The sequence below is a fragment of the Trachemys scripta genome, chromosome 3 (assembly GCF_013100865.1).
Source record: "Trachemys scripta elegans isolate TJP31775 chromosome 3, CAS_Tse_1.0, whole genome shotgun sequence".
Lineage (NCBI taxonomy): Eukaryota > Metazoa > Chordata > Testudines > Emydidae > Trachemys > Trachemys scripta.
Genome location: NC_048300.1, coordinates 63384483 through 63403082, shown reverse-complemented (window position 1 = coordinate 63403082; position 18600 = coordinate 63384483). Strand labels below are relative to the sequence as shown.

At 44.5% G+C, this 18600-nt stretch overlaps 1 protein-coding gene across 3 annotated transcripts in view; it reads left to right on the top strand.

The window, feature by feature from the left end:
• The window catches only part of VIT (vitrin), an 81045-nt gene that overhangs the window by 40393 nt on the left and 22052 nt on the right, over positions 1-18600 (top strand). For 2 of the 3 annotated variants that reach the window (XM_034764942.1, XM_034764941.1), the window contains exons 9-13: positions 669-719; positions 5348-5386; positions 5489-5545; positions 6204-6266; positions 10556-10603. In XM_034764942.1, coding sequence (XP_034620833.1) covers positions 669-719; positions 5348-5386; positions 5489-5545; positions 6204-6266; positions 10556-10603 — 258 coding nt within the window. The remainder of the gene's footprint in view (positions 1-668; positions 720-5347; positions 5387-5488; positions 5546-6203; positions 6267-10555; positions 10604-18600) is intronic. The other variant, XM_034764943.1, reaches the window with a different exon arrangement.

The window sequence follows — 18600 nt, the reverse complement described above, 5'->3', positions numbered from 1 at the left end:
CGTATAAAAGAATCAGCAAAAAGGAGGGGTGGAATTAGTGTGTTAAGAGTTCTAATATGGATTTCTGAGAGGTTACAAAGCCCATGTGGAAGAAAGTATGTTTCATAAACATAAACCACGTGTTATGTAAGTATAGACTGTAATAGGTAAAAGTGGCTACATTCATATTAGCTCTCTCTCTATATATATATAGAGAGAGAGAGAGAGAGAGAGAATCAAGAGTAAGACGTGCTACTTATGGATACTACTTCCAAATAGATAAAATATAGACTTACATCTGAATTGCATTGTTCCACCTGAGTTTGGACCCTCCTCTGCCCACAATAAAATCATGATAATTTTCAAATGTATTATTCAACAAATATCCCTTTGAATGATTTGGCCAGCTGTACAGGTGGGCTGATAATTCAGCATGCAGATTTGACAATCTTTTCATGATCACTTTCAAATATATTACTCAAAATAGATTTTTTGCAATTACTCCCCCCCCCCACAATCCTACTTGGACCCTAAAAAGGACCCTCAGCAAGAGCTCTCTATTATGGACTTTTCTGACTTGATTTTCCCTGGTCCTACCCCCACCCCCACTTTCATTCATTAACAAGCATGTACATTGTTTTTATTGTTTAACACCTTTTACAGTTAGAAACTGTTTTGTTTCTGCCTAGGTCCTAGCAGCGTCCATCCAGTTTACTCAGCTGTGGCAGCTGCAGCATCAAGTAAGTACAGTGGTTGTGAGGAGTGGATAAAGTGCATATTAAAGCAGCAGGGTTGCAGTATCATTAAGGCTCAGATTTGCAAAACTGGAGTGAAATCCTGGCCCCAGTGAAGCCAATGGCAAAACTCCCATTGACTTCAGAACGGCCAGGATTTCACCCCAGTTTTTAAAGTGGAATTTGAGGAAATCCTGCACAAACCTGGGTCAGCATTTCCAAACATGGGGGGCCTGAAATGAATCATCTAAATCTGTATGTAAACATGAAAATAAACACACAGCCTAACTGGCAGAGATGCTGAGCACCCACAACTCCAGTGGGAGATATTGGTGCTCAGCATCTCTGCAAATGAACCACTGTTACTTAGGTGTCTAACTTGAGACCCTTGTTGCAAATTTCTGCCTTGGTAAATTATGGGCACTCAATCTTCCAACACTTGAATTTTTCCAAGCCCCCTGAGCTACGTGATGCATATTTTCATACTGGCCCCTCTCGTCTTACACTCTCTCCCCTCACCCCACCAAAAACCAAAACTTTACTATTGCTCCGACATATGTAATTCAGACTGTGGGATAATTATTTAAAGTCACTCCCTGAGAGCTGAAAGCTTTGAAACACTGACTTAAGTTAGGCCAGGGCTGTTTGGAAAACCTCAGACCAAGGCCCAGGGTGTGGCATAAATGTGATGTTTTTCCTGGCTTTGCATTAGTGTTATTGACAACAGCATCATGTTTGGTCAAAGTTCCTCCTTCATCTTGATCCAAGAAACCTGCTTCCATTCTAGCCCACAAGCTGTAATACAAATATTTGAAGCAACTTGCAGTATTTAATTACTCAGCTGAGAAGAAAAAGAAACACATTTTCAAATGCTAGCAAGTTTCTCCAGACTGAGCACTGAAATCTGCCTTCTACGAGTGAAAAGGAACCCGTGCTGTGCTCAGCTGTTACATCTGCCACCCTTTCCGAGCACCTTGGGCTTGGTTCTGCTCAGATACATAGGTACAACTGTCACTGGAGCCAATGGGAACGGTGTCCATATATCTGAAAGCAAAACTGGGATGTTTTGTCTTGTTAAATAAGCTCCTTTGAAATTAAGAGTAGCCATTCGGTATCCTACCAGATGGATGCAATGGTTATCTGCTAGCTAATTCAAGTACTGAGAGCAAGATTCATTAAATTAAGTTGTGTTCCTGACAGCAGGATATCTCCCAGGGTATGGGGCGGTACCTCATTATGTATCAGTGTTGAGGACCCTGGGAGATATCCTGCTGTCAGGAACACAATTGGGACCAAACACATTAATATGATTTTTAGGACATTGCCAAGCACAGTATTTATACCCCAAATCTGGCCTATGCATCATTGTTGTCATCTGGTGAGAATGTTTTCTGAATTCTAAATACTTCATTTAAAAAAAATCAAACTTTTGCCCCAAATTTTTTTTTAAAAGGCCCCATTTTTGTCTGATCATCCCAGATTCCCTCCCAGATGCCTCAGCCTTACATGCATTCAGTACTCACTTTTACGATGCAGACTGGAGCTTTTGAGGATGTCCAGCTTCACACCACAATCTGTCTGGTCCAAAATTTAAAAATAGTGAGATCCTGTAGAAACTGGAGAAGGAATCAAACACTCTCTTGTTTGTCCTGGCTAATGGGGACTCACATCTGACCATCATGATACATTGGTAACTTGCTTTCAAAAGGCACCTCCAGAGTAAACTCACTTGGAACACAACGTAGTTCAAACGATTACCACTATGGTTGCATCTATAAGAAAAGATGCTTTGCCACTACCAACCACTGGTATTCGGAAAAGTTTACATGATTAAACCAAAGGTGATTTATGGCTTAGAGTCTCTCAGAAGAAAATACTCCTTGCTGCCCCTAACAGTCCTTGTATTTGTGCTTCCTTCCTTATATTCTTCCTTTTTGGTTTTCACCTTATTTTCCTTGTCAGAAAAACATGAATTAACAAATAAACCGCAATATAAGAGCCCCAAATGTTATATCTAAACATTTATTGTCTCAGTAGATGACATGGAATCAGGCAAAAAACAGCAGGGATGGGCCTGCTCCACTACAGGCCCAATCTTTCACATGATTTAGGCATGATAAGTACGGTTGCCAGGTGCCCGGTTTTTGACCAGAAAGTCTGGTTGAAAAGGGGACCTGGCAGTGTCCAGTCAGATCTACTGACTGGACATCAAAAGTCTGGTTACTGCGGTGGGTGATGGGAGGGGAAAGCAATGGGTCATTAACCCACGTCAGTCCCTACTCAGCCAGGGCTGCCTCCTACCTGCATCTCGTGGGCAGGCAGGCTCTGTGACAGGGCCTGCAGCTCAGGAGCAGAGGGAGCCCAGCAGGGGGAGGAGGAAGGGAGGTGGAGAGGCTCCAGCTATGGGGATGGAGGAGAGCAGCAAATGATGCAGGGGAGAGACATGAGTGGGGGTTGGGCCTGAAGGAGAAGGTGGAGCTGGGGTTGGGGTCTTGAGGGAAGAGGTGGAGCAGGGAGTGGGGCCTTGGGGGAAGAGGTGGGGCAGGGGGCGGAGCCTCATGAGGAAGGGGTGGGGCAGATGGGTCCGGTTGTCGGAAATTAGAAAGTTGTCAACCCTAGTGAGAGGGCTGCCTAATGCATGAATGTCAGTGCAAGATGCATGATACTTGGTAGGCCTGAATTAGACACTATTGGAATGCACCTAATAAATAAGCATACAAATGTACATGCTATAATAAGCCTTCTTACTCTGTAGGTATTTCAGTACATAGGCCTCTAGGTCAGATGAGAATTTTCCAGTAAGGCTACTTTTTATTCACATATTCCAGACAGGCTTTGTATTTGAGTAGGTATAAGCCTTCCTAGAAGCAGTGGAGCAAGCTGAGGGGACTAAGACCACTTGTCTAACAGTACCTACCAACACATTTGTGCTGTTGAAGAAGATCTCTCACCTGGCACTGGGGCAAGAAACCTGGAGTTTATTTTTGGACCTTGGCTCTTTCCCAAGATAACCCTAGCCACTTACTCCTCCAGGGACTGCCTGCTGGCCCAACTGCTGCCATTCCTGCAGCCACTTCTCCACACCTTCTGTACGCTGCTCTCAGTCTCTCTCTCTCTCACTCCAGCTCCCGTTGCTGTGTATGGTCTTGCAGTTTTTCCCACTCCAGCTCACAACTTTCTCTGCTGCTCAGCTGTGCTGGCTGGGTTGGCCCATCCATCTCCACCTCTGTGCCCTTGGCATATATATCTTCCTCAGCAGCCACCATGACCTCTGGTTCACGCTCACACCATAAGGCTTGTCCCAATCACAGACTGGGATCAGTTTCCAGCCATGGGCTCTGACTAGCTCCCTGGCACAGAATGCATTTTCTTGATTCTAGGCCTAGATTGCAGTGTATTAGCTATGTGTTCTGCCTGGTCATATTTAATCAAAGCATCCCAGAGCTGGTCTGCAGTTACACATTTAACATTAATTCCTGACTTTTCCCAAAGCTCCAGTAACTGGACTTTACTGCCCTCGCTGCAGTTTGCAGTCATAGCACTCAGCTGAACAGGTCTGCACCTTGTTAACTTTTGATTGCTTTCTTCTGGGGATTCACTCTGTTTGACCGCCTGCCACCAGTTTGTCACAGACCTCTCCTCATGCCACAGCCCCCTGCTTGGTCAGTGCTCCAGTTCAATAAACATTCACTTTTTAGCAGACTCCCTGGCTTGTCTTATATTTAAAAGAACAACCACCCTTGTAGGCACTGGAGCTGTAATTCAAAAACCCTCCTGTTTATCTGGGCTAATGAAGGCCAACAGAACTAAGCACCATTCTGAGGCATTGATAACATGTCTTCAGAGGCTAGCTTCCTCAAAACCCAGTGTAGTCAAAAGGATTATAAATACAGGGCCGGGCTGTGTGCTTGGGGCGGCACCTTGGGGCAGGGAGACACTCGATTTTATTTATTTATTTATTTTATTTGATTCAGTGGCGTGGCGCTCGGAGGGGAGCGGGGGCTAATTTGATTGATTTCAAAGGCGCCGCAAGCCTGGGAGGCGGGAGAAGTAGAGTGGACACTGCGTGCTCAGGGAGGGGGCATAGGAATGCTGTAAAAAAAAAAAAATTGGGGGCACCGCTTTTTGGTGCCCCCAAATCTTGGCGCCCTAGGCAACCGCCTAGTTTGCCTAAATGGTAGCACCGGCCCTGACGATGAAGTCCTGGTCTTTGGCTGGGGCTCCTAGGTGATGCTGCATTCCAAATACTTAATAAGAACAATAAAGATGGGGAAAGCGTTTAAATAAGGGTTATACTAGAAACTAAGTCACAATCATAACTATGAAGTTGTTCCTGCAGCCCTACTGTCCTGTACAAGTAACATTTCTAAATGTAAAGTGGCAAATGTTAATTAACCTTCTCAGTTAAAAACAAAACAAAAACCAAGAACTATATATTTTTACTTTGCCCCCAGAAGAAACAACTTAAATGTATGAACAATATGTACAAGCACATTGCTGCAGTATAAAGAAACTCCATAGACACATCATTAACTCTGACAAGTGCAAAATGAAACTCACTGAAAATCCCAGATAATGGCAGTCTTGAACTAAACATAATCTAAATGACATTTTCCATTTTAATGCCTACTTAGGGCAGGTTCAGGCTGCACAAGGAAGAGGCCAGAATCAAGGTATGTCCTTAAACTAATACAGACGTAGTAGATTTTATAATTAAAACAATGAAAGCAATTCTATTTAAGTTCTGTGCACTGACCAATAAAATGTTTTCAAAGCATCCAGGGGCACTTCACCCTACGCAAGTATCAGAAATATTCCTCGAGCCAATACAGGTAAAGGCTTTAAGTAACTTTTCAAGTTTCTCTTTGTAGCAAATTATACCATTCGCATCTACTGAGAGTTAAATAATACAATATTATTTCATCTTCTAAGCTCTTTTCCAGCAGTCTGCAATGCTAACAAACACTGCACTGAATATTGAATGGGAATATACTTAATTAACAAGGGCTACTTGTTTGGATAAAGAACAAAGAAATGAAAATAATTTCATAATTGTTCTCTAAATATAATCTCAAACCATTCAACAAGGGCACGTTTGCTATTGCTAAACAGTCGGGGTTTGGGCTCTATGACCATGTCTCAGATGTCTTTCAATCTGGGATTCCAGGGCCTGATCCTGAGAGTCACTAAGTGCCCTCAGTGCCCAGCAGTCGAGTTAGCTTAGCACTTTGAAGGAGTCATTTTGTACCCTAGATTCAGGCCCAGTATAAGTGGGTACAAGTTCACTGAGAAGCATCCACTTTCACTAGATCTTAATTTGACCCTTTGTCTCAGTCTTTAAAGGTACTTCTTTGTTCAGTTACTGTCTTCCTTTTCCATTTGTCTTCAAAAGAAATCAAATGAGTATTACTTTCAGTTCCATTGTACACCCTATAATCACATTCCTCTGAACTAACCAATTGAAGTTGAGCCTTGTGTCAAATCACACAGGTATTCAACGCCAAGAGCCTGTCGCAGCCTTCCGGAAACCTGCCGGGTCTCCAGTCCATCTCGGTAAGGTCTACTGTTAGAAATTGCCTAAAGTCCCCTCATTCCCTTTCATTTCAAATGTTTGCCCTTCAAGATAGGATCATAAGTAACATTTCATGCAATTTTCAGGGTGATCCCATGAGACACGTAGCAATTTGTCTACTGAACAGTTGTTACATCATGCCACCATATTTGTGAATGTGAAGCAAAGTACTAGCTCAGTAATTGATGTGCTCCAGTGTAAAGATGTGTGAATTAATGTGTCCATGATGTTGACAATTTCTTTTGTGGGCATTCAAATTGTATGTCAGAGAGCAAATGTCTGATGCTTCTTCGCCTTGCTTCAATCTTCTTCCCCTACTTTTCCTCTTCCTTAACTTTTGCCTTGATATGTCCCCCCTCTGTCATACTTATTAGTTCTCTCCATCATATATACTCTCTGCCTTTTGTTTATCCCCTCACTCCTTTTTGTTCTCCCCAGTTGTCTCTCATGCCTGTCAAAACTGGTGCGGGGAGGTGTGGAGAAAGCCTGGACACCAGCCCACACTACGCATGTGCTTCTAGTGCAGATGAGCTACGTAGGGGGATGCCACTCACAGCTGTGCCCAGATTCTTTGATTCCACATGGATGTGACACCATGTGCGGGGGAAGGTTGGCTCAAAGGGGCAGAATTAAGACCAGCAGGAGTCATGTCATGGGGACTGAAGGAGCTGCAGGTGTTCCAGTCTTGGAGAACTTGTCCCTAAGGAGTAGGGAGCACGATGCTCAGAGTTGTTTGTTGTGAAGAAGGTATTTTATTTCTGCTAATATTTTTGTTCAAATCTCCTAATGTTTCTCCAAGGCAGTTACAAAACAGGAGTTCCATATCATGAATGACGATGTTGTTTTAATCACAAGGAAAACAACCAACCCCCTAAAAATCAGTCTTTGATTCTTGTTGTATTCCCAACAAGTCCCCATCTTCATCTTTTTCAACACCAGTTTTGGCATCTCAAAATTGTTGTTTCCAGCCAACTTCAGCACATGATTGAAGGGAAGCTACTGGCCCATTCCATGCTCTCTTGGAATGAAGTTTTGTTTTTCTTAATCACACAAGGTGAGCACACACTTCTTGTGGAACAACCAGGATCAGTTCTGCAGTCTTGGCCTGATGCTTGAGGAGTATTTTTGCAATTAGCCTACTCACACTTGTTTAAGCTGACATCCATCCAGATAAATCCATTTTCCTGCCAAGCTTCTTCCTACACTTCTTCAGGAATTTCATCTCCCCCAGGCAACTGATAATGACCAAACTCTTCTTGTAGTTCTTCACACTCTCAAGAACTTAAACTTGGGTTATTTAAAAAAAAGCCATACCCCATCACCACCACAAAATTGTTTATAAAGTACTCAAAATGCAAAAACCCTAATCTTGCCGCATTCCAAAAGTCAACAAATTGAGAGTTCACACCCACTTGGTCTTTTATGGGTAGGCTGTGTTATATTCATGGAATACACACAGAGAATTTAGATGAAAACATCAAATATTCTTCCTGGAAGGTTGCAATATAACACTACTTTTATTCTTAGACTACTGGACAACACACAGTAATTAAACACAGAAAGAGACAAAGCAGTCTGCTCCCTAACTCAGAGGCACTACTCACCCCACCTTGTTGTAGGCTGGTTCTTTCCAGACTGATTATTATCATATACTTCCCTACAGAACAACCCGAGCCTGCAGTCAGGACAAGGAAACCCCCACTCCCACTCTTAAAGTAACAGCTTGCAATTTCAACAAAGTCCTCAATATACCACAGATTGTTCAGAGCATACTGGGAATTCGTCATGTAATAAATCTTGGCTCCTTTCCAGAATTTTAATTTCTGTCTCTCAGAATTTCATCTAGAGCTTTCTTTATCATCCATCTTCTTATAATCCCAAGGAATAAGACATTATTGTCAACCTGCTGTTCTCGCTGAGATTTAAGGATTGTCCCATTTGCAATCAGCCCACTCAATTTTTGTCATTTATCTCGTGTATATGAAAAAAAATGAGTGTTTGTAAAGTGTTTCTCCTCGGTAGAAACTTGTTAAAGGATGTGAGCACTGAAACACTGCCTGAAGGAGCAGTAGATAGAGCTCAATCATAAGGGTGTGGATGATCTGTGAGGCTCTTGAAACAAACAAACAATCTGTTTTGTCATCATCTGAGTGGAAGTAGCTCTTAAGTATTTCTACTCTAACTCTAACCGTACTCCCCCTTGTTTTTGTTCTTGCATCTCTGCCACATCTCAAGTGCAGGGACAAAAATTTAGTGTTTCCTTTCTTGTGATTCACAACAAAAATACAGACCATCAGTGGGATGATCTTTACCATGTCAGAATCACTTGAACCACCTGTGCTTCTGAAAAGAACCCATCAGTGGTGAGATTGAACAATCCTGAAGAATCAAAGAGCCAGTGCTCCATTCAAAAATACATGAAGGCTGGCGCGTGGGTTTGAGCACAAGCATAGCCCTTAACAATGAGATGGTTGTGGAAAGAAATATTTTGTTTGTGAGATGGGTACATTCCCTTGTACCAACTAACTGTCCACTTTTCCTTCAGCTCATCTTGCCTGGTCATAGTGAGTGTGGAAGGGCAGGTTAGTTCCATGTGGGATGCAGCTCCAATATGTTTTAAATTTTAAAACCTTTTTTTTTTCCCCTGGCCGCGCACAGCTGATGTGTTTGTAGAACAGATTACATAGGAAGAATGCACTCTTTCCCCTGATGGGATGAAAGAGTGGCCTTTCATAGAACCAGCTGTGCTCGAGTTTTGTTTTGTGTGAACCTTTCTCTTTGGAGGCCTAGGAAGATTCCAGTGGCTGCTAAAGCAAAGTACAACGCTTGTTTCACTGGAAATCATTGCACACCTCCACAACAAAAATTGACACATGTTTGGCACACTATTAACAAACGATCAATACATGACATGACTGCAGCCAGGTTCACCACCCACTGCCTAAGCCCTTCTGCAATCCTTGCAGTCCCCCTGCAGTCTAACTCAGCCATTTCCCACCCACCCACGCTCACCAAGACTCATCTCCGCAGCCAAGCCTACAGAACTGCCAATTGATTACGCCTAGGCCGATGATGAGCAGTGACTGTTCCTCTTCCCCTTCCTTCCATCTCCTGCTCCCTGACTCACGCCCCCATTTCCTTCTTGCCTTCCTTCTCCCCACCCAAAATAAAAACACAACATCAAAAGAAAACTCACTGCTTGCGTAGTATATCCCTGTCCCAACCCTTCATCGGTTCTTGAGTCTTTTAGGTTCTAAACTCTGCAGAGCCAGGACTGTGTCTCTGTGTTGGAACAATGCTCAGTACAATGAGGTCATGGGGGCTTGAAGACCTTTATTGGGGGTGGAAGGTTACCAAGGTTCCCTTCCCAGCAGCCCACTGCCCCAGATCTTCTCTTACCTGCAGCCTGTTCTCCCCGTCACAAGGACAAACAAGTGCCCTTCTCAAAGATGGCTGACTTAGAGACCTAGGAGTGACAGTGCTCAAATGCTTAAGATTCACAGGTTTATGCCAGAGACAAAAACACAAAGCATGAGTGTCCATCAAAAATGGTGAGAAATTTGATAGTTCAGGGGGCAATGGTGGGGAGGAAGGATGGTCTCAGGGTTCTTCATGGAGGGCTAGGTAGCAGCATTTTATGATGGACATAGGGATAGTGTCTGACGTGCCCATAGGCTCACCTAGCCTGCTGCCATTTGCACCATCTCACCTGACTGTTAGCGCTTCCAAGTGGCTAAAAAACAGGACAAAACATTATTTTCTATTAAAGTGATACAGTGCCCTGAAAACAGAGGCAGTCTTTTGTTTATTTATACAAACAGAGGTGGTGGTGTCCATCGCATTCCTGCCGGATGGGGTGGAAGCAGGAATCTCTTTGGCGTTGGGAGGGTTGAGGTAGGACAGGAGTCGATATATATTATGGGAGGCAGCAGGGGGGCTTGTTTGGTAGAACATTTTTGCTGACCTAGCCAAAAGAAAAATTGCTAAGGCCAGCCTTGTCCCAGTGTTACTGTAAGTGAATATGAAAAGAACAAAACTGATCTAAAGAGATGTGCTTAATATAGAGGGAGAAGATAAGAGGCTACTAAATAGGGCTTGAAATGTGTTCATAAAGGCTTCCAGGTTTGCTGATCCAAAAAAACTCACTAGATTCTACTCATCATGATGCATTCTACAAATTGACTTTTCTAAATTGTGCAAAGTGGTTTGTAACTTCCCATAATTCCATGATTTTAAGTAATAATTTCTCTTCTCTTTTTATGCTTGAAAGCTTTGGAAACTGACTTGTGGAAACCTGGATCAAGCCTTTTTGACATAGGTAAATATTTAACACAGTAAAACAGAACAGATCCACCACAACTACACTGGGACTAATCAGCTTCTACACCCTTGGGGGGAACTAATACTTTTAAGAAGGCCCACAGCACTAATGGTAATAACTTCCACTTACAGGAATTATTGTATACAATGACAAATGTGGCTTTCAGTTTCTCTAGTTGAAACTGCCCCAATAGGCCCTGTGCTTCCATCTGTCTCAAGCAAGCTCCATTCCAGGAACAGAACTGATGAGGTCTGGAGAGAGTAGCAAACCATGCTGCAAAAGGGGCTTCTAGCTACTGAAAAAAAGGGGCCTGAATGAACACTGTATTTCTTGGAAAATGCAGGCGCATGATGATAATCTGCAGAGTCAGGCTGCCAACACAAGAAAGGAGATCGATCAATTTGTCTGATATAAGAGGTTATAATGAAACATAAACTGAAAACTCCTGAAAGTACAACTATGATGTTATGGAATAGTGTCCCAAGGGAATTATTATTTAACTTTTATATTGCACTGGTGCCTAGAGCTGAACCAGGCCAGCGCCCCATTCTGCTCGGTGCTGTACGAACATTTAGAAAATGACAGTCTCTGCTTCAAAAAGCTTATGATCCGAAATAGACAAGACACAATGGGTGGATGAGACAAAAAAGCGAGTTGGAAGCAGGGTAACAAAAATAGGATTCGCAGAATTCGGAGCCTATTGGGAGTGACTGTCAAAATGCCTTCCAGGAATTTATGGAAGTCTGTATTCCTTGAGACATTTAAAAGTTGGATCACACAAAACACTAGATTCATGGATTTCAAGGCCAGAAGGGATCATTGTGATCATGTAGTCTGACCTCCTGTTTAACACAGGCCATAGAACTTCCCCAAAACAATTCCTAGAGCATAGCATTTAGAACAGGGGTAGGCAACCTATGGCACGCGTGCCAACAGGGCCGGCTCCAGGCACCAGCGTAGCAGGCAGGTGCTTGGGGCGGCCAACGGAAAGGGGCGGCACAGCCAGCTCTTCAGCGGTAATTCAGCGGCAGGTCCCTCAGACCGTCTCAGAGGGAAGGACCTGCCGCCGAAGAAACAATGAAGCGGGGCGGGAGAGCTGCCGCTGAAGTGCCGCCGATCACGGCTTTTTTTTTTTTTCCGCCGCTTGGGGCGGCAAAAACACTGGAGCCAGCCCTGCGTGCTAAAGGCAGCATGTGAGCTGATTTTCAGTGGCACTCACACTGCCCAAGTCCTGGCCACCAGTCCGGGGGGGCTCTGCATTTTAATTTAATTTTAAATGAAGCTTCTTAAACATTTTAAAAACCTTATTTAATTTTTATTCAACAATAGTTTAGTTGTATATTATAGACTTATAGAAAGAGACCTTCTAAAAATGTTAAAATGTATTACTGGCATGCGAAACCTTAAATTAAAGTGAATAAATGAAGACTCGGCACCCCACTTCTGAAAGGTTGCCGACCCCTGGTTTAGAAAAACATCCAATCTTGATTTTAAAATGGTCAGTGATGGAGAATCCACCACAACCCTTGAAAAGTTGTTCCAATAGCTGATTATTCTCTCTCTCAAAAATTTACACCTTATTTCCAGTCTGAATTTGTCAAGCTTCATCTTCCAGTTAATTGATGGTGTTATATTAGATGATATAATAGGGAACAGTCCTGCCCTGGCATGGGGATGGACCATATAATCTAATAAATCGTTTCCATCTCTAACATCTATGATTCATTCATCTCTCCTTTGTGAAACTCTGCCTTGTACGTCCAATTTTCAAGAATTTTTACTTGAAAGGTCTAATTACTTCAGAGCTGAGATATAAATTAGACTTGCATTAGCTCCAATGAGTGGCCGAGCACATGCACATTAGAATGAAAACTCAGCACTGAGTCAGGAGAGGTGATTCTAGATCCCTAACTACGTATCATTATGTAGATGAACAGGTTTCCCTGACACAGAGCAGGCAGGCTGAGTTGGAGACAGGGCCGGCTCTAGGATTTTTGCTGCCCCAAGCAGAAACAATTTTGCCCCCCCGTTTTTTTCTGACCCCATCCCCGGCCCCGCCTCAGGTCCGCTCCTTCCCCAAATCCCCAGCCCTGCCTCCTCCCCCCAGGCTCTCAAGCCTAGGAGGGAGGGGGAGAAGCGGCGCGCGAATCAGCTGTTTCGCGCGCCGCGGCCGCTCGGGATCTCTCCCTCCCTCCCAGGTTTGAGAGCCTGGGAGGGAGGGGGAGCAGCGGCGTGCAAGCGGCAGCAGCGGAGGTGAGCTAGGGCGGCCGGGGCACATTTTTAGGGGCGGCATTCTGGCGCCGGCCATGCCGCCCCTAAAAATGTGCTGACCCAAGCACCAGCTTGTGCCTAGAGCCAGCCCTGGTTGGAGAGAGGACATTTTACTGCATATTGTAGGCAAGTTCTGTGTGTCTGTTTGGAATGAGCTGCAGCACAGTGGCTAGTGGTAAGGATTTCTATTTGGAGACAAAAATGAGAGGTTACTTTTAAACTTGATGAAAATACATTGGGGCGGTCTTATTTGTACTTTCTCTGTCACCCACATGTGTGTGTAGACTAGTGATAAAGTCTGATGAATTCAGAATGTCGCTTCAAAGGCATGGTTTCTAGTGTGCATGCATCAACTGCTGTCTTATGTAAATGAATGGAAGTATTAATGAGCATGGACAGCTGTGACCATCCAGTGAAGGAAAATCTAATTAGCATGGAGAGAGCTGCCCATACAGGGAGCAGAAATTCCCATGGCAATAACAAAATTAAATTGGGGCTGGCAGAATCAGGAGGCCCATAGAAATTGACCATCTCCCCAATTAGCATGGAGAAATATTTGGTAGATGGCATTATTGTTACATGGAAAATAAATCAGTCAGCTGACCCACAACCTTCCATAAATGTTAAATTCACATGACTAGTTTGGATTGTAGGTAACTACAAAGCTATCTCAGCTAGACACGCATGTGGAGCACAGAGCCTTCCTTAAGTGCAGATCAGGCAATGAGGCACTTAACTATGACTCTGACTTAACTGCAAAGTTTCGGGGTGGAGATAGGATGATAAATGTTCATAATTAATTACTCCATGGTGTTATACTCAATCTGTTGTGCAAGTATGGTGTATTGAGTGCCTTTCACATACAATGATACACAGTTAGTACACATTACACACATGTGGCCATGACTGCAGAAAAAGTGGTGGTATTTTAGCTATATTCCGTGACCATGCAATTGACGATGGCAGTGGAATGCATACACACAGGTAGGCAAGGGGAAGGTTAAGGAACCTTAATGTTCTTGTTTCCTGACTTGTAAGTGCAATTTACAAACTGAGGCTCTGGTTCTGCACTTACATTTTTGCAGGATTGGGCCCAATTCTGCACCTCTTTACACCTAGGCAAAGAAAATGCAAAGCTGGTGCGCTACCAGTTCATAAGGACGACTTTTTATTTTCACTGTGCACGGATTTCTGACTCCAAAAGGTGCACAGCAGTGGAGAATCAGGCCCTTCATGAGACCAATGCAAAGCAAGAGGTCAGTGTAGTGTTTATACAGGCTCATAACAGGGCCAAAGGATAACCAGTTTTCAGGAACGTCTTCAATAGCACTTTTCCCCAGTGAGGACTACTTCCTCTTCCAAATTTCAGCTTTCTACACCCACCTGCTGCACAAGACCTGTTCAAAACAAGGTTGCAATTTTTTTTCATAGTAGGATAAGTATTTTACCATTCGCTATGTAAAATACGATGAAAGAACCAGTTTTGCTCATATTTTCAAAAAGTAATCTTCTTCAGGGAGGGACTAAAACTGAAAAATCTGAGCCCAAAAGTTGAACATTTAAAAAAAATGATTAAACATCTGAAAATGGGGTGAGAATGGAAACACTCATGCCCCCTTCAGTGGAGTGGGAAGTTGCTGATCCCAAGGTAAGGAATTCTCCCCTCTGCTGAATTCTCTGCCGCAATTTGCCTTTTCTGATCCAAATCCCCTTTCTGTTGTCACTTTATTGCTTTCTCCGTGGTCTCTCAGAATTTGAACTGAACACCACAGTCCCTTCATTTTAGAAAATCCCTTGTAGCTCAACTGGTTGCTGCTTTCTGACCAGTTGCTGAGTCCTAGGCTTTTGTGCCTGCCTTGAAAGCAGTGTCTCACAGCCCCCAGCTCCTTGTCCAGCCCTCCTCCTACAGAGCTGTCAAACAAAGACCCACACAGAAATGTCCCAACTGCTCTTATTTTCAGCCACTCATCAGTCTAAGTCCAGACTTTGTTATCCCCTCTGTAATCTTCTTTGATTTCCTCCCGCTGGAAGCTGCTGCTCTCTTCTCTCACCTGTTCCGTTTAAATAAGATGACATGAATTCTATTGTGTTTTTATTATTTGTAGACCACTCCATGGGTGAACGTGACACTCTTCGCACTTCCTGTGTTACTTGGAAGGTTATTACTATGGCTGTGTCTACACTACAGCAGTTACAGTGGTGCAGCTGTGCCGCTGTAGCGCTTTGAAGACACTGTAAGCCAACAGGCGAGAGCTCTCCCATCGGCTTAATAACGCCTGCCTCCGCGAGAGGCGATAACTATGTTGGTGGGAGAAGCTCTCCCGCCGACCTAGCGCTGTCCACGCCGGTGTTTACGCCAGTCAGTGTAATTTACGTCGCTCAGGGGTGTGGATTATTCACACTCCTGAGTGACGTAAGTTATACCAAAGTAATTTGTAGTGTAGACCTAGCCTATATTTGTTTTTCTTTAAAGCCAATTAGCCATTCCTGTGACTGCCCTCGTTAAACTCTGGTGTCTGCCTGCCCCACCCACTCCTCTGCAGTTTGCCTTCGTGACAGGTAGGATGATGTGCTGTTACTGCCAAACAGCAGACTGACTTCTTGGGGTCTGGCTTTAAAGGACTGAAGTCTTTACATCGATAATTCTGTTAGCCTCACTGCAGTCCCTTCCGCCACTTCCACTGGGATTCAGGGTTGGGGCTGCTCTGATAATGATAGGTAGGGCAGAGCCAGGCAGATCTGACAGACATTACTCCGGGCTGAGACACTACAGCAGTGAACTTCTGCCTTTTGACCCTACTGCTGAGCCAGGTCCCTAAGGGAATCTGACTGTAGACTGGGAACCAAGCCTTGTATGCTTATGGGACCCGGGTCAAAAACAGACCCTACAGCTGATAGGGGAGCATACTGATGGAAAACCAGAGGCATGTGGGGTAGACTAGGCCTGAGGGCCAATTCCAAAGAAAGATGCAGACACACGCAGACCTACCGAAAGGCACAGGGAACATGTCACTGCTTGAGGCTGAGGATCAGATATGCTACCAGTCAGCCACCACTAGTCCCTGCTTGAATGGCTGATTCCTTTCCCAGGGAATGGATGTATTTCTCCATACCTTTTCCTTACCTTGGCATCATGTCCCTGACACCTACTCCTCTCCTTTCCACAGGTGACTCAAGATAAGGCTGGTCAAGGGGGAAAGTAGTAAGAAGAGATGCAACCAGGGGCTCTCAAACTGATCCTTTGTCTAGAGGAGGATCAGGTTCCTTGCACCCTTAGGTATTTCCTGTATGTAGAGTTGCCAGCCCTGCAGGATTGTCCTGGAGTCTCCAGGGGTTAGAGATTAATCTTTTAACAACAATTATGTCATGTGATCCAAGTTCCAGGAATACATCCAACCAAAATTGGCAACCCTACCCGGAGGAGGGTTGGAAGCAGCTTTTTGTTCCCATCAGACTTTTTGTCCCATAGCTCCCCTTAGACCAGTGAGTAGGTTTTGGCCCTCCTTCTGTAAGTATGGAGATCCTTCCCATCCTCCCATATTAGATATTTTGGACTGAGATCTATTAGTGATTGTTATGGCACAGTCACCAGGTTGTGCTGTTAAACGTGAACGTCCAAGTCGTTTTTTATTAGTGTGAGAGCAAATGTTCAGTCTTGGCAGACATGCTGTGTTGTTGTTGGTTATGCAAGCTTCTGGATAGAGCAAGCTTGTGCCAGCAGCAGCAGAGTTTGGTCTCTGATTGGAGTCAATTCTTGAGGCTTATTTGTTCCCTAGGAATGAGGCATTAGTGTTGAGCCAAGATTTCTGAAAGAAGGGCTTGCCTATTGTTGTTTGACTATCCCTGTGCCATCCCTGGTGTCAATAAAACAAGTTACACAGACTCTTTGTCACGGAGAGAGTGACCTGCAGGGCCCTGCTACCACTGGGCAGAGGGAAAACAGTGAAACAGGAACAACAGTCTGAGTTTGTGAATGGATTTGGTCGATTTTATTTTAAAATTCTTGTGCGAAGATGGTTATGACTGCAGAGCCCGCTGTGTGTCATGAGAGTAGTGAGCTAACGGTTAGGGGATACATATTTAGTACTGGTTACCAGGCAGAAACAAAAGGAGCAAGTGGAAGAGCATTTGTTGTCAGTTGCAGCTTTATATGGGAAATCTCTCTTTTTAATAAAGAGGCTTATGAACAGCACAGGTGGGAAAAACATTGTAAAACTTGCAGCATAACACAGGGCTCAGTTTTGCTCTTCTGTAACATTGCATTGTCTCTCTCAGTTCCTGCCTATTTAAAAATGGCACAGGTGCATGCAAGCATGCAAAATCAGCTCAGAAATGCAGCAGCCAGGGCTCTCTGCAAGAGGACCAAGCAACTACAGGGAATGCCTATCCAGACTAGAATTGGCTCTAGTGGACTATATCGCTTTGATATCGGTTTCTTTTAGAACCTGACCCCTCTGAGGCCTGTCAGTATTTCTCCCTCTTTGGTCTGGTGGTGCTCTTGCTGCAGCTGTGGTTAATCAGAATGAGCTAAGGCAGGAAGCAGGCCACACGACGGGTTTTATGTTAATGAATATGTTCCTGTTATTAAGTTATCTTGGTCTACTGTGTGTTGAGTGTCTCCCTGATGCAACAAAAGCATTTTCCTCTCTGTTTGCTGTCCTCTAGTTCATGGATTCTACAGTCTGGCGTGGGAGGGCTGGTCAGAGACAATATTAACAGCTCACAACTGCCAGTCACAGTACAGCACAAGAACAAAAAGCTGGGCATGGCCCTCCTTATTTCACAAGGCAAAGGTCTGGCTCTTCTAGGTCCAGGCTACTTTGGGGAGGCCTTTCTGGTGCAAGGACAGGCTACAGGCAGATGGTATATGTTTCAGGAAGGATTTTTGTCTGAGAGTTGGTCCTGTCAGAAGGTGGGGAGGTAGAGCTGCACCTGTAGGAGAACACTCCCCTGCCCCCTCCCCCCCCCCCAAAAAAGGTTGTATGGTACGCTGTGTGCCTGTAGTGGGACCATTGCAACAAGGGTTCAAGTGACGATAGCACCTGAGAGTTGTCCTAACCTGTGCTGGGAGTTTAGCCAGCTCCTGGCAGCCCCAGAACAGGGGAGATGCAAGCCTCCTGCCCTCTGTCGGTACTCTTTGTTCTAACGGTGTAGAAAAGACCCTGTTGCAGTAGGAGAGGGCCTAGGGAGGAATCCAACTAACTCAGTCACAACCTCTTCTACAGCTCCCAAGGAACATATATTGGAGCAGCAGCTGTGCCACCTTTCAAATCAAATGAATGCTGTGTGTGCTCCCCTGTGTGTCTGTCCCGCTCCGCTATGCAGAGCCATACCCTGCATCCAGCCGCATTTGGGGAGGCTAGCACAACGGCTGGCTCTGTCGGGGGAAATGGCTCTGCTTCCCCTTGTGCTAGGGCTGGCCCCTCCACAGGAGCATAAGGGAAGAGGGAATGAGCTTTGTACCTTTTTCCCCCATCTTACGCGTATGTGGAGCCAGCAGCAGTCTGGTCATTTTAGTTCATATGTTGGAAGCTGCCTTCCTAACTGGGAGTTGGATTTAAAACTGAGACACATTTCCCCAGCTAAGACTAATAATGATTATTATTTCTATTAACAATAATTATTTGTAACATGATAGCATGGAGAGACCCTAGCCAGGGGTCAGGACCCCATTGTGCTAGGCACTGTGTGCAGAACAGAATGACAAGATGGTTCCTGCCCCA